General features: G+C 52.9%; 2 protein-coding genes across 2 annotated transcripts; both read left to right on the top strand.

Moving 5' to 3' along the window:
• The first annotated feature begins 1,545 nt into the window (after nt 1–1,545).
• On the top strand, nt 1,546–2,773 carry SPEM1 (spermatid maturation 1). Its single transcript, XM_003791271.1, has 3 exons — nt 1,546–1,689; nt 1,778–1,838; nt 2,046–2,773. Exons 1-3 carry the CDS (start codon nt 1,546–1,548, stop codon nt 2,771–2,773), a joined length of 933 nt encoding a protein of 310 aa, XP_003791319.1.
• Nucleotides 2,774–5,592: 2,819 nt separating this feature from the next.
• SPEM2 (SPEM family member 2) lies at nt 5,593–7,389 on the top strand. The gene is made up of 3 exons (XM_003791270.1): nt 5,593–5,730; nt 5,889–5,946; nt 6,074–7,389. Exons 1-3 carry the CDS (start codon nt 5,593–5,595, stop codon nt 7,387–7,389), a joined length of 1,512 nt encoding a protein of 503 aa, XP_003791318.1.
• Nucleotides 7,390–13,505: the final 6,116 nt, after the last annotated feature.

The following is a 13,505-nucleotide window of genomic DNA, read 5'->3' as shown; positions in this document are numbered from 1 at the left end:
CCAGAATAGGGGCACGGGAGGGGGTCTGGGGGACCCCATGATTCAGCCACGGACTCCAATGCCCAGCCCCTCTCCCCTGAACAATCCTGACAGTTCATGTCTTTACCCCCAACCCTTTGCAGCTCTGTACACATTTTTAAACCTGGCAAAAGATGAAGAGAATATTGTAAATATAAAAGTTTAACTGTTGATTGTGCCTGCTATGTTGGGGGCATGTGGTTCTGAAGAAACAAGCCTTGGGGAAGTGACTGGATGAAGGGTCTTGACCCCAGACTTTCTTTTCATGAGGTCTGAGGTTTTCTTTTCAAGGAGGTGCTGGGGTAAGGCTGGGGCTAAGTGGAGAGTTAAGATCAAGACTCATGTCTAAGCCAGGCCAGGTGCAGTGGCTCACACCTACAATCCAAGCACTCTGGGAGGTCAAGGCAGGTGGATCTCCTGAGCTCAGAAGTTCAAGACCAGCCTGAGCAAGAGTAAGACCCTGTCTCTACTAAAAATAGAAAAATCAGCCGGGCATTGTGGCAGGTGCCTATAGTTCCAGCTACTCAGGAGGGTGGAGCAGGAGAGTCATTTGAGTCCAGGAGTTTGAGGTTACTATGAGCTAACCCACATGTGGGTACATGTTTTCCCAGAGGGTCCCACTCTCCCCAGTGAGTGGGTTAGCTCACGGTAACCCACCCAAACAGACACTGAGATGGAGACAGCTCCATGGCACACGAGCCCAAACAAGAGAGAAACTGTCTCAAAAAAAAAAAAAGAAGAAGAAAAAAATTAGCCAGGTGTTATGGCAAGTGCCTATAGTCCTAGCTGCACAGGAGGCTAAGGCAGGAGGATAACTTGTGCCCAGGAATCTGAGGTTGCTATGAGCTAAGCTGGTGCCATGGCCCTTAAGCCTGGTCAACAGAGTGAGACTCTTATCTCAAAAACAAGCAAATGAAAACTCAAGTCTATGCAGAGACCAGAGCTTGGTGTAGTTCTAGAAGGAGGGGCAGGGGCTGGCTCAGCGCCTGTAGCTCAACCGGCTAAGGTGCCAGCCACATACACCTAAGGTGGCAGGTTCGAATCCCCAGCCCGGACCCGCCAAACAACAACGACGGCTGCAACCAAAAAATAGCCAGGCGTTGTGGCGGGCGCCTGTGGTCCCAGCTACTTGGGAGGCGGAGGCAGGAGACTCGCTGGAGCCCAGGAGTTGGAGGTTGCTGTGAGCTGTAATGCCACGGCACTCTACCCAGGGGGACAGCTTGAGGCTCTGTCTCAAAAAAAAAAAAAAAAAAAGGGGCAGGGGCTGATGGGGCAGAGGCCAAACAAGCGAGAGGGCCAGTGGGCCAGTCCACGTGGCTGGCTATAGGAGAAGCATATAAGATGAAGAGTTTGGTCACTACCAAGGCCTGGGCTCAGACTCTGAGAGTAGCCCCTTGGCACATTGTGAGGGAGAGTCCCAGGGCCATTGTGACCCGTCTGCACTCTCTGGAACAGGCAGGTGGGCCAGTGGGCACTGTGGGCACAGTGGGCTGGGGGCCTGAGGGCCCTGGTGGCCCTAGGGACCCCATGGCCATGGCTGAGCGGCCTCGGCCCGGATGGGCCTCATATCACAACCCTAATACCAACAGCTGCCAGGACCTGGGCAACTCCATCCTGTTGCTGCTGGGCCTCATCATCTGCATTAACATCGGCATCAATATGGTGACCCTGGTCAGGGTGGGGCCAGGTGGGAGGGTGCTGTCGGGTCAGCCGGCGACACGCCTGCTGGCCTGGGGTCACTGTATCCTCCCCCACCTAGCTCTGGAGCCGAGTCCGTGGAATCTTACACAGAGTGTTCCATCATATCATTTGTGAGAAAGGTAGGCTGGGGGGGGGTGGTGCTGACAGAGTTGGGGACTGGAGCATAGAAGGGGTGGCAACTAGGCATTCCAACCCCAGCCCTAAGTTGGCCCTTCCCTGCTCTCTCAGACACCACAGCTGTGCAGCTTCTCTTCCCTGACCCCTGCCTCTCTACCCCTGTACAAACCTGCCTCCCTACTTGCCTTTTACCTCTCCCCAATCCACAGAAGTTCCTAAGTCTTGCTCACCTAGGAAGCAGAAGAAACCCTCAAAGAAGCAGAGCCCCCCTGAAGTCTACCTCCGGTGCACCATGGATCCCATGAAAATGACTGTGACACCCCCTCCCACTCGCCACCATCGCCATCGAGGCTCTTCAACACACCATGCCCACCACCCAGTAGCTTGGACCCCTGACACTGATGATGAGAATCCCCGGCATCAGTACCCAGCAATCTGCTCCCACCATTATGATGGCCCTGAGGGCTGGGCAGACTTCCAGTCCACCCACGAGATCTGGGCTCCCTGGACTCAGGACATTCCAGAGCCACCTCCCCAGACCATCCGCTTCCAGCAAATGGCAGAAGAAAGGCCCTTTAAAACAGAGATCCAGTCAGAGCTGGGTCTACAGGCCTATGTGTACCCTGTGAACCCCCCACCTCCCAGCCCCAAGGCCCTGTGCCACAAGAACAGTGGGGCAGGGACAGGAGCAGAGGTGGAGGTGGCTCAGTGCCAGCCTCCCCACCCACCTGCCCTAGGCCCAGCAATTGTCCCTGATATCCCTCAGCGTCGCTCCTCAGGCCAAATAGTGTATGATGCCCAGGACGTGAGGCGGCGTCTTCGAGAACTGACTCGGGAGGTAGAGGCTCTGTCCCATTGTTACCCCATGGCCTCCAGATCTAGCACTGCGGAAGGGACAGGCAAGGACTGGGTGTACCGTTCTCTGAATAGGAGGTGACTGGGAAAAAATAAAAAGGAGAGAGGAGGTTGTTTGTGGTAGACTGGGGGACACCAAGGCCCATTCAGCACCCAGAAACCTCTGCTTGCAAAGGGAAGGATCTCCTTGACAATAGGGCCCTGAGAGCCTTGGGGACCCTCATCAACCCCTTGCCCCCACAGACCCTGTCCTCAGCCCTTTCTCAGGTCCTTCATGGCTCTAAGGCTCCCACCTACCCCTACCCTGTTTTCCTGAGTGTCCAGAGAAGCCTCTAGATCCCAACCCAGATCCCTGGGCAGTCCTGCAACAGAGGGGAGACCCCCTCCCCCATGGCCTAGCTTCTCACAGGCCTGGTAACTGCCAGAGCCCAGGCTTAGGCTGTAGCTACTTAGGCTGTGGCCACTTACTCTTTGGTTTCTTTGGGGAGGGATGGCCCTCACAGTTCCCCAGTCAGACCCTGAAGCTCCTGCACCCTTGAGCAAGCTTGGAGCAAAATACAGAATATCGTGGATACTCTCAAGGGCTGCCCCACCAGGATAGCACAGTCCTGTCTGATATTGTCTATTTTATTTATTTATTTATTTTTTGCTGCTTTTGGCCAGGGCTGGGTTTGAACCCCCCAACTCCGGCATATGGGATCAGCACCCTACCCTTTTGAGCCATAGGCACCGCCCATAAGGTTTGCTTTTTTTTTTTTTTGCAACAGAGTCTCACTTTATTTATTTATTTATTTATTTTTGAGACGGAGCCTCAAGCTATCCCCCTGGGTAGAGTGCCATGGCATCACAGCTCACAGCAACCTCCAACTCCTGGGCTCAAGCGAGTCTCCTGCCTCAGCCTCCCAAGTAGCTAGGGCCATTTTTTTTTTTTGTTGCAGCCATCATTGTTGTTTGGCGGGCCCGGGCTGGGGATTCGAACCCACCACCTTAGGTGTATGTGGCTGGCGCCTTAGCTGCTTGAGCCACAGGCGCTGAGCCAGAGTCTCACTTTATCGCTGTTGGTAGAGTGCCATGGCATCACACAGCTCTCAGCAACCTCCAACTCCTGGGCTTAAGCGATTCTCTTGCCCCAGCCTCCTGAGTAGCTGGGACTACAGGCATCTGCCACAACACCCAGCTATTTTTTTGTTGCACTTTAGCCAGGGCCAGATTTGAATCCGCCACCCTCGGTATATGGGGCTGGCAGCTTACCCACTGAGCCACAGGCGCCGCCCTTGATATCTTCTAATTAGCCCACCACATCACAAACTTAGAGACAGAGGCTCTGGGAGGCCAAGTGATTTGCTCATGGCTAACCCAGACACCAAAGATCAAGTTCATGTCGGCAGATATCTATCTCCCTACTTCTGCAGATTTCTTATTGCCACTGAGTCACCCTACTAGAATCTCCCACCTTTCTCCACTGGGCAGCAGGGAAAGTCAGGCCCTGCTCTACTCCTAGACCATTGGAATCACATGCACAAGCATGCATGCGAGGGGTGGGGTGTGGGAGGGGTGTGCATGCGTGCACACACACACACCACACACACCCTGGGAAGCAGCCGCCCTGTGAGTCCAGACTGAAATGATGGAGCTGGACCTCACCTTCCACACTACATAGATTCCTGGAATGTGAATCGCCCTACTTCTCCATTCATTTACATTCAACTAATGTTATTGATCATTTTAAGCTAATGACATTCAGTGGATATGTACTGAGTATCTGCTGTGCGTTTGGAGGCTTGATGGGGAATGTTCATCAGCCTTACCTCTATTTCAGCTGAGCAGTTCACTGTGTAAATGGCTGTGGCCCCTAGGGCTCCACTTCCACAGACCCCAGTGATGAATCTGGTTTAAATTAAAGACTCCTTTTGTCATATCAACAATTAGATCTATTTTGTGCTTTGATAATTTTTGGGATTTTCTTAAGGTTTTTCTTTAACACTTTCTCAACTTGGAGTGGTAGTAGGTCAAGGGGAGGGCAGGTGTTTAGGCAGTGGTTGCTACAGGGGCAGAAACTTCATCAAGGACGTCAGTCTGCCTCTAAAGGGAAGGGGCCAGTGGGTTAAGGGACCACCAACACCTAGAGCTTCAGTTCCCAGCCAAGAAGTTAGTTGGGCAGGGATGGATGCTTGAGGAATTATGGCAGGGAAATGGGCAGGATAGAGAGGGATTGTTATAGCAAAATAACCCCCAAGCGGACTGTAGCTATCACCCAGCTATCCAGTCATCCTACCTGCTGGCCCCAGAGTAGGCATGGGGTGGGACAGTAGGCTGTATAAATTGCCATAATGTGGGTAGTGCTGTGGCTCAAAGGAGTAGGGCACCAGCCCCATAGGCCAGAGGTGGCGGGTCCAAACCCAGCCCCGGCTAAAAACTGCAAAATATATATATATATACACACTATATATATATATATATATATATATATATACTATATATATATATACACACACACAAAATAATAAATTGCCATAATGTCTCTAAAGAACAATGAAATGGAGGAAATCCTTCATGCATGATTCAACTGTGAAGACTCACAAATTCCCTATTTTCAGGTCAAAAACCAGGTGTAGGATTAAGCAAGCTTCATGAAGACGGCAACAGACGGTACTCTGGGGTACCTAGGGACTGGGCATTATCAAGTGGGAGCCAAAGGCAGAGACAGCCACATAAAAGTCCAGCAGGGTAAATAGAAGAGCTTCCACCATTGCATTGTGATGCTCCCTAACCTGCCCCATTATGACCTGGCTCCCCTCACCAGCCAGTAGGTATCTCCAAGTGCCAGCATGAGTGCAGTGTGGGTCGGGGCTGGGAAGGTGGGGGGGGGCGTGGCCCAGGTGGCCCTAGGACCCCCCCACCATGGAGAACCAACTATGGCATAACAGCGTGGGGTGCTGCAGTCAATACCAAGAAAGCCCCCAGGATGCTGAGGACATCTTATTCTTGCTGCTGGGCCTCATCATTCTTGTCAACATTGGCATCAACATGGCAACTGTGGTCAGTGATGGTTGTGGACAATCCTTAGGGGTGAAGAGGGCTGGGGCGGGGGCGGAGCCAGCTGCAGCCTGTTCCTTCACCAGCAATCTTGACTGGGCCAGGGTGGGGTGCTGCAGGGTGCAGAGCCAAGCCTTCTCTCCCATTCTACCTGCCCCTAGATGTGGCATGGGCTGCAGAACGCCTTAGACAAGATGATGGATTGCACAAACCAGAAAAGTAAGTATGGCAGCTGGAAAGGAAGAGGATCCCCCACCCCGACTCCCACAACCCAAAAAACCCATCCCAGTGCTCCCAACTCTGACCTGATAACTGCCCTGACCTCATGAACTGTTGCCTCCCCCAGAGGACATTCAGGCTTATGAAAGCTCCCCCAAAAGCCTCCCAGCCAAGGCCAAGGACATGCAGATCCACTGCATCCTGGACCCTGTACAGGTGAAGATGACCCGACCCACACAATATTCCTCTTCCTCTTGCCACCATCCCTGCAAACACCGTCACAGCCGCCGTCGAAGCCGCAGCCGCAGCCGCTGTGGAAGCCGCAGTCGCAGTCGCATCCACCATCGCCGCTATCGCCGCTGCAGGCCCCAGCAAAGGACACAAAACCGCAGACGATTCTCCCATGGCCGCTCTGGCTTCTGTAACCAACATCACAGCCACAAGATGTCACAGCCAAGGCCAATGTCCTACCTTGATGGGGAGGACCAAGATCCCTACCTGGAGGAGGAGGATGACATGGCCTTTCCATACCCCAAGTACCCACGTGGGGGCTGGGGTGGCCTCTATCCACGAATGGGCCTGCCTTCCAACGTGGGGCTGTGGGGCCGCCGGGGTGGGATCCTGGCCAGCCTTCCCCCACCCTCTCTTTACCTGTCACCTGAGCTGCGCCGCATGCCGAAGCGTGTGGAAGCAAAGTCTGAGTTGAGGCTGCAGTCCTATGGGCCCTCACAATCCCGAATTTGGGGCAATATGGAGACTGAGCAGTGCACTTCATCTCCACCACCTGCCCGCCGGCTTCCCCCTAACCCTACTTGGGTCCCTGCGGGGCACAGCCCTTACCCCTCAGCGGGCCTAATACTGTACGATTCTTGGGATCAGCGGCGGCATGGTGAGAGCTGTGAGCCCCCACCTTTCTCGGTGTCTCGGAACTCCCGGCAGGAACCCCAGGGCTATCGGGAGTGTTATTCTCCGCAGTCCCACCGGCGGAGCCTGCCTGGTCATGGTCACTGCCAGCCCAACCGCAGTCCCCACCCATCCCTGGGACACTTGGGCTACAGCTCCAGGAATTCCCACGAAATCCGGCGCCACGTGCTGGACTGGGCTGAGGCTCCACCCACTCGGTATCCCCTGACCACCTCCACCTCTCTCACAGTTCTGGGAGAGACCTCATATCAACGGGCGCCCGCTGCTAGCTCAGCGCTGCTCCCCCACTCTTCCCAGCCTCTATCTGAAGTCCAAGCTGCTGATGCTGCCTCACCTCCGACCACCTTCATCCCACTCAGCCGGAATCCAGGGGGCAATGTTAACTACCAGGTGTACGACAGCCAGGAGCTGAAGCGGCAGGTGCAGGAGGGCAGAATAAGGGCCCACTCACTGCCACTACCTTCCACTTCAGCCTCCAGACCCTCCCTGCACAGGTCCCGGGCGGGGACACTCAGCTGACCAGCAGGCAAAAGTGGGCAGTGGAACAGGACATGGGGAGAGGAATAAAGAGAAACAGAGTCCAGGAAACACTGTAGTGGTCTGTGCTTTGGAAGCGTCACTCCTTCCACCAGCCTGGATCCCTGCCCTTGACTTCCTGAAACAAACAAACAAAGAAAAAAAAAACAAACAGTGTCCCCTTCTTGGTGTGAGGCTTCTTTTGCCCGTTCTTGGTCCTGTACCATGCATTAAGTAGATCTTGCAGTGGCAGGCTCCAAATCTCTAGCTACCCACTCTGGTTCTCTGCTTTGCCTGTTCCCAAAGGGGGATCAAATGTTCAGCCCCACTCAAGACACAAGTCAAATCAGACCTAGGGATTCCACATCTAGGCACATTCAGGCTTATGGCCTAGTGAAGGGAAGAAAGAAAGCCTAGATTCCAGCCAGACCTCCCCGAGGGCTCTTAGGAGCCCTGGGCTGAAGTCTTCCCAGTCTCAAGTGTGGTCCTAAGTGAAGGGCTCCAGCTGGGCATGGTGGCTCATGCCTGTAATCCTAACACTCTGGGAAGCCAAGACAGGTGGATTGCTTGAGCTCAGATGTTCAAGACCAGCCTGAGAAAGAGTGAAAAACTCCCATCTCTACTAAAAATAGAAAAACTAGCCAGGTGTTGCAGTGGGTTCCTATAGTCCCAGTATTCAGGGCTGAGGCATGAGGATTGCTTGAGCCCAAGAGTTTGAGGTTGCTGTGAGCTATGATGGCACTATAGCACTCAACCCCAGGGTGACAGAGTGAGACTTGTGTCTCAAGAAAAAAAAAAGAGTGAAGGGTGGCACCTGCAGCTCAGTGGGTAGGGCGCCAACCAAATACACTGAGGCTGGTAGGTTCAAACCCAGCCTAGGCCAGATAAAACAACAATGACAACTGCAGAAAAAAAAATAGCCAGGCATTGTGGCAGGCTCCTGTAGTCCCAGCTACTTGGGAGGTGGAGGCAAGAGAATTGCTTAAGCCCAAGAGCAGGGGTCCTCAAACTTTTTAAATAGGGGCCAGTTCACTGTCCCTCAGACTGTTGAAGGGCCAGACTGAGGGCCCTGGGACGAGTTGGCTGCTAAGCAGGACAGGCAGAAGAGGCAAAAACACCTGGCAGGCTGAATAAATGTCCTAGGCAGGCTATAGTTTGAAGACGCCTGCCCAAGAGTTTGAGGTTGCTGTGAGCTGTGACACCACGGCACTCTACCCAGGACAAAGCTTGAGACTTTGTCTAAAAAAAAAAAAAAAAAAAATGAAGAGTTCAAGGATCATCAGTGGAAACTGCAGGAGTGATGGAATGAGTGAGAAGGCAAGTGCGCTGGCTTCTAGGCCCTGCTTAACTGTCTATACTCAGGTTTCTCAAACTGTCTGCCAGGGAACTCCACTCTGGGCTCTCTTTTTCCTCCACCTCCCTCACTTTTTTTTTTTTTTTAGAAACAGAGTCTCATTTTATCACCCTTGGTAGAGTGCTGTGGCATTATAGCTCACAGCAACCTCCAGCTCTTGGGCTTAAGTGATTCTCTTGCCTCAGCTTCCCAAGTAGCTGGGAATACAGGTACCCGCCACAATGCCTGGCTATTTTTTTTTTTGCAGTTTGGCCAGGGCTGGGTTTGAACCCACCACCCTCAGTATATGGGGCTGGCACCCTGCCCACTGGGCCACAGGCGCCACCCCCTCCACCTCTCTCATTATGACCCAACCACCTGCCTCATTATGACTCAGTCCTTGTCCCCTCCCCCATCATAGGAGTCTGGTTTCTAGTGAGTATGTGGGGGCCAGGGGGCCCAGGTAGTCCTGGGACCCCAGGCCATGGGTGAGCGAGCCCACCACGGAGCCCAAGTATGCTCCGGCACCAACCCTAGGAAGTGCCAAGACTTAGGAGACTCAATTCTTCTGATTCTGGGCAGCTTCATCTTGCTCAACGTGGGGATCAATGTGGTGACTCTGGTCAGGGAAGGGTCTGGGCAGGGTCTGGGTTGGGGGAACTGTGGGGTCTCAAAGAGGCTGAGGTGGGAGGGCTGCTGGGATATGGCCAGATAGGGCTTGACTTCAGGGTTCAACCTACCTCTGGACTCTCCCTTCCCCTTAGCTCTGGAGGCATCTGAAGAGCTCCTTGCGGATTCTTTTCCATCATTTTTTCCCCAAAGGTGAGTGGGCTCTAGCATGAGCTCCTGGGGATGTGGGCCTGCCCCTTTTCTTCCATCCCTGTCCCAATTCTCAGCCCTAATGAACCCAGGCCCTGATCATCCCACCTCTCCCTGCAGACAAGCAACCCAGTAGTGTAGGCAGCCATCCCATGTGTACGCGCTGCTCCACGGATCCCAAGAACCTGTGCTCAAGAGTCTCTTCTCGCTTCCATCGTCGCCCAAGCTTCCTGCTCAGGCACGCTAAGAATCTTGACTCCTGGATACCAGACACGAATGATGAGAAGGTTTCTAGATGCTGCTGGATGCCACCTCAATGTGGACATGCTGGGGCTCCCATGGAGGCTCCACAGGGACTGTGGAAGGAGAGGATCATGGCAGCTGGGGAGGCCCCTCAGGTTACAGCCTTAAAGGACCAAAACTCCTTGCTCTTCAGGCCAGAGACATCTTCCCAGTTCCCAAAGATGAGCAAGTTGGACATGGTTCCACTCCACTTGCCCCAAGAAAGCAAGACTAAGACCCCAGACTATGTCCCAGTCCAGGTCCCTGCCCAGGCCACAGCTGAGGCTCAGACCCACTCCCCAGCCCACATACCTGAGCACACTCCTGTCCAGACCCAGACCTATTCTCCAGCCCACATCCCTGAGTACACCCACTCCCAGGTGCAGGGCCCTGAGCATGCTTCAGCCCATGAGTCAGCCCACACCCCACCCTCTATCCCAGCCCACTCCTCGGCCCATACCCCAACCCAGACTCTGGCCCATACCTCAGCCCACATCCAATCCCAAGCTCCAACCCAGGCCAAGAGCCACTCTCAGACCCACATCCCTGAGTACACCCCCTCCCAGGCCCACAGTCCTGACTATACTTCAGTCATTGCCCCAGCCCACACCTCTGCACATGCCTCCACCCACTCCCAGGCCCAGGCCCAGGTCCCTGACTATGCAGCAGCCCATGCCCCAGCATATGCCCCAGACCATTCTCATCTAATCCATATCTCTGCCCACACCCCAGCTCCTGTCCCAACTTCTGCCCCAGCCACTACTCCTACCCTTACTCCTACATCAGACTCTGCTCCAGCCTCTGCCCCAAATCTTGCCCCAACACAGGTCATGGGTGTGACTACAACTCAAACCCAGGCTCCTGTCCCTGCCACCACCCCTACCCCTATCCTAACTCCTGTTGCCTCTACTCTGCCTGCCTTTAACCATGTCCACACCACTGGCCATGTGGTCTATGATGCCCACAAGGCAAAGCAGAACTTATTCCATACGTGTAACCCCCAGAACTCTGGGTATTCCAGAAAGGACTTGAATGTCCTCTCCAGGCTCCAAGAGTGTCAGAGCATGGTGAGCTCTGGTATATCTGAACAAACGTCAAAGCAACACAGTGGGGATAGTGCCAAGCCTCCTGCAGGATCCATACTGGGCTACCTAGAACTAGGGAATATGGAATGGAAGATCTCAGATGATGCCAAAGACAAGCCTAAGACCTTCCCTTACTGCAGTTTCCATCCTTGCAATTCTGAGAGGAAGAATACAGACTCCCAATCTCCAGTCTACCCTAAGATCCTAGTCTATTCCCAGGATGATGCATCTTCTAAACCTTGTTTTCATTCTCCAACCATTGCCCGGAACGCACCGTGTACCCTTCCTCCACCATGTACTCTTTCCCTGCCACTTGTTCCCCCTAGATCATTTAACATTCCTCAACCCACCAACCATCAGAAGCCCTCCACCTTAACACAAACTCCCACCTTTCTCCCAACCTCCAAGTCTCCTTGGTCTATCCCTCCTTCCCAACTCTCCCCCCAGTTCTCCACTATTTCCCAAAACTTTATCCAACCCCAATGCTCTAAACTTCATGAAAGTCTAGGCCTTACTCAAGACCCTGGCCTTCAAAGGACCCCAGGCCCTTCAAAAGACTCTGGAGTTCTCAGGAACTCAGGCCTTACTCAAGATCCAGGCCTGCACAAAAACCCAGGCCTTATTCAAGATCCAGGCCTCCACAAGAACCCAGGTCTTGCTCAAGATCCAGGCCTACACAAGTTTTCACACCTTACCCAAGAACCTTATCTCTGCAAAAATACAAGCCCTCCCCAAGACTCTGGCCTTCACAAGAATCCAGGCATCACCCAAGATTCTGGCCCCCCAAAGAACCCAAATCCTACTCCAGATGCTGATGTTTTTAGAAGGCCATGCCTTACCCAACCCTCTGGCTTCCACAAGAATATACCTTTTACTCAAACTTCCCAGAGGAGTTCAGGCTTTATGCAAGACTCCGGAGTCTGTAAGAATCTTGAACAAAAACAAGAGACTACAGTCTACAAAAGTCAAAATCTTTTCCAGGCACCTGACCACCAAAAGAATCCAGGCCCTTACCAAGATTCTGGAGGTTGTAAGAGTATAGGCAACATCCAAGATCCAGGAGTTTATAAGATCCTAGGCCTTACCCAAGATTCTGGACCCCAAAATAGTTCATGCCTTGTCCAAGACTCTGAAGTCAACAAGAGCTCAGGACTTACTCAGGAATCTTCTATCCATAAAAGCCCAGGCCTTGTTCAAACCTCTGATCCCCTAAAGTGCTCAGGCCTTATCCAAGACTCAGGAGACTATAACAATGCAGGCCACGCCCAGAACTGTGGTGTCTATAGGGTCCCAGGTCTTAATCAAGATTCTAAACTCCACAAGAGTTCAGGCCTTACCCAGGCCACTGAAGTTGAAAGATTTAGCCTTCCACAAGATGCTAGAGTTTACAGGAGTCCTGCATATTGCCGAGATCCAAACCTCCATACATACCCAGGAATTAATCAAGACCCTGGCCCTCATAAGGACCCAGCTGTTGTCCAAGACTCTGGCCTCTCCAAGACTTCAGGCCATACTCAGGAATTTGGTCTCCCCAAAAGCCCAAACCTTGCTTCAGCTACTAACTCTGTCCAAGTCTTGTGCCCGCTTCAGACAACAAAATCAACACGATCTCAAGTAAAATTTGCATCTGAGAAGTCTCCTCAGAAAGAAGAAACAAAGCAGCACATACCCCAGGCTTCTGCACCAGACAATCAGAACTCCTGCTCATACAAGGCGCAGGTGATATCCAGCGACCTGCAAACCTTCTCAGCGGTACCTGTACTAATAGAGCTGCAGCCATCCTCCCGGCGGACAGGCAGCCAAGAATGGGTATACCGCCCTGTGGATGCACTTACTTCAGGCTGCCAGAACTATCGTCAGATATCTATGCCTCCCAAAATCAATGGGAAGTACCACTACCCTGGACCAGGCACCCGGGGGGGCCATGTGGTCTTTGATGCCCGCCAGAGACAGTTGGCAGTGGGCAGGGACAAATGTGAAGCTCTGTCTCCCAGGCGTCTTCGCCAAGAGGCACCCTGCAACCCAGGGGAAACCATCAAAGAGTGGGGATATCAGAATGTGATGAGGACCTCGAACAAAGAGGGGACAAATGAGCATCAGGAATAAAGAGGCAAGAGAAGTGTTTTGTGGTTGTTTGAGGATATCTATCCCACAGAGCCTGACGATCACTGGAGCTGTTATGTTCCTATTCCTCCTCCCATTACCCTCAAGGCCCTGGAGCTAAATTGTCCAATACAGTAGCCACTAGCCACTAGCCACATGTAACTACTAAAATGTAAACTGCAATTAAATAAAATGCAAAATTCTGTTTTAATCTCATCAATATCATTTCAAGTGCTCAATAGCCACATGTGGCTAGTGGCTACTGTACTGGACAGGACAGCAGCAATTTAGGACATTTCCATCATCACAAAAATTCTATTAGAGAGCAATGCTTGAGAGTTTAAGAAATACTGTTTTCTGGGAGGCACCTGTGGCTCAGTGAGTAGGGCGCCAGCCCCATATACTGAGGGTGGCGGGTTCAAACCCAGCCCCGGCCAAACTGCAACAAAAAATAGCCGGGTGTTGTGGCGGGCACCTGTAGTCCCAGCTACTTGGGA

The sequence above is a fragment of the Otolemur garnettii genome, unplaced genomic scaffold, assembly GCF_000181295.1.
Source record: "Otolemur garnettii isolate 467f Iridium unplaced genomic scaffold, OtoGar3 scaffold00046, whole genome shotgun sequence".
Lineage (NCBI taxonomy): Eukaryota > Metazoa > Chordata > Mammalia > Primates > Galagidae > Otolemur > Otolemur garnettii.
The sequence above is the reverse complement of the archived record's forward strand: the minus strand, read 5'-3'. Positions and strand labels throughout refer to the sequence as shown.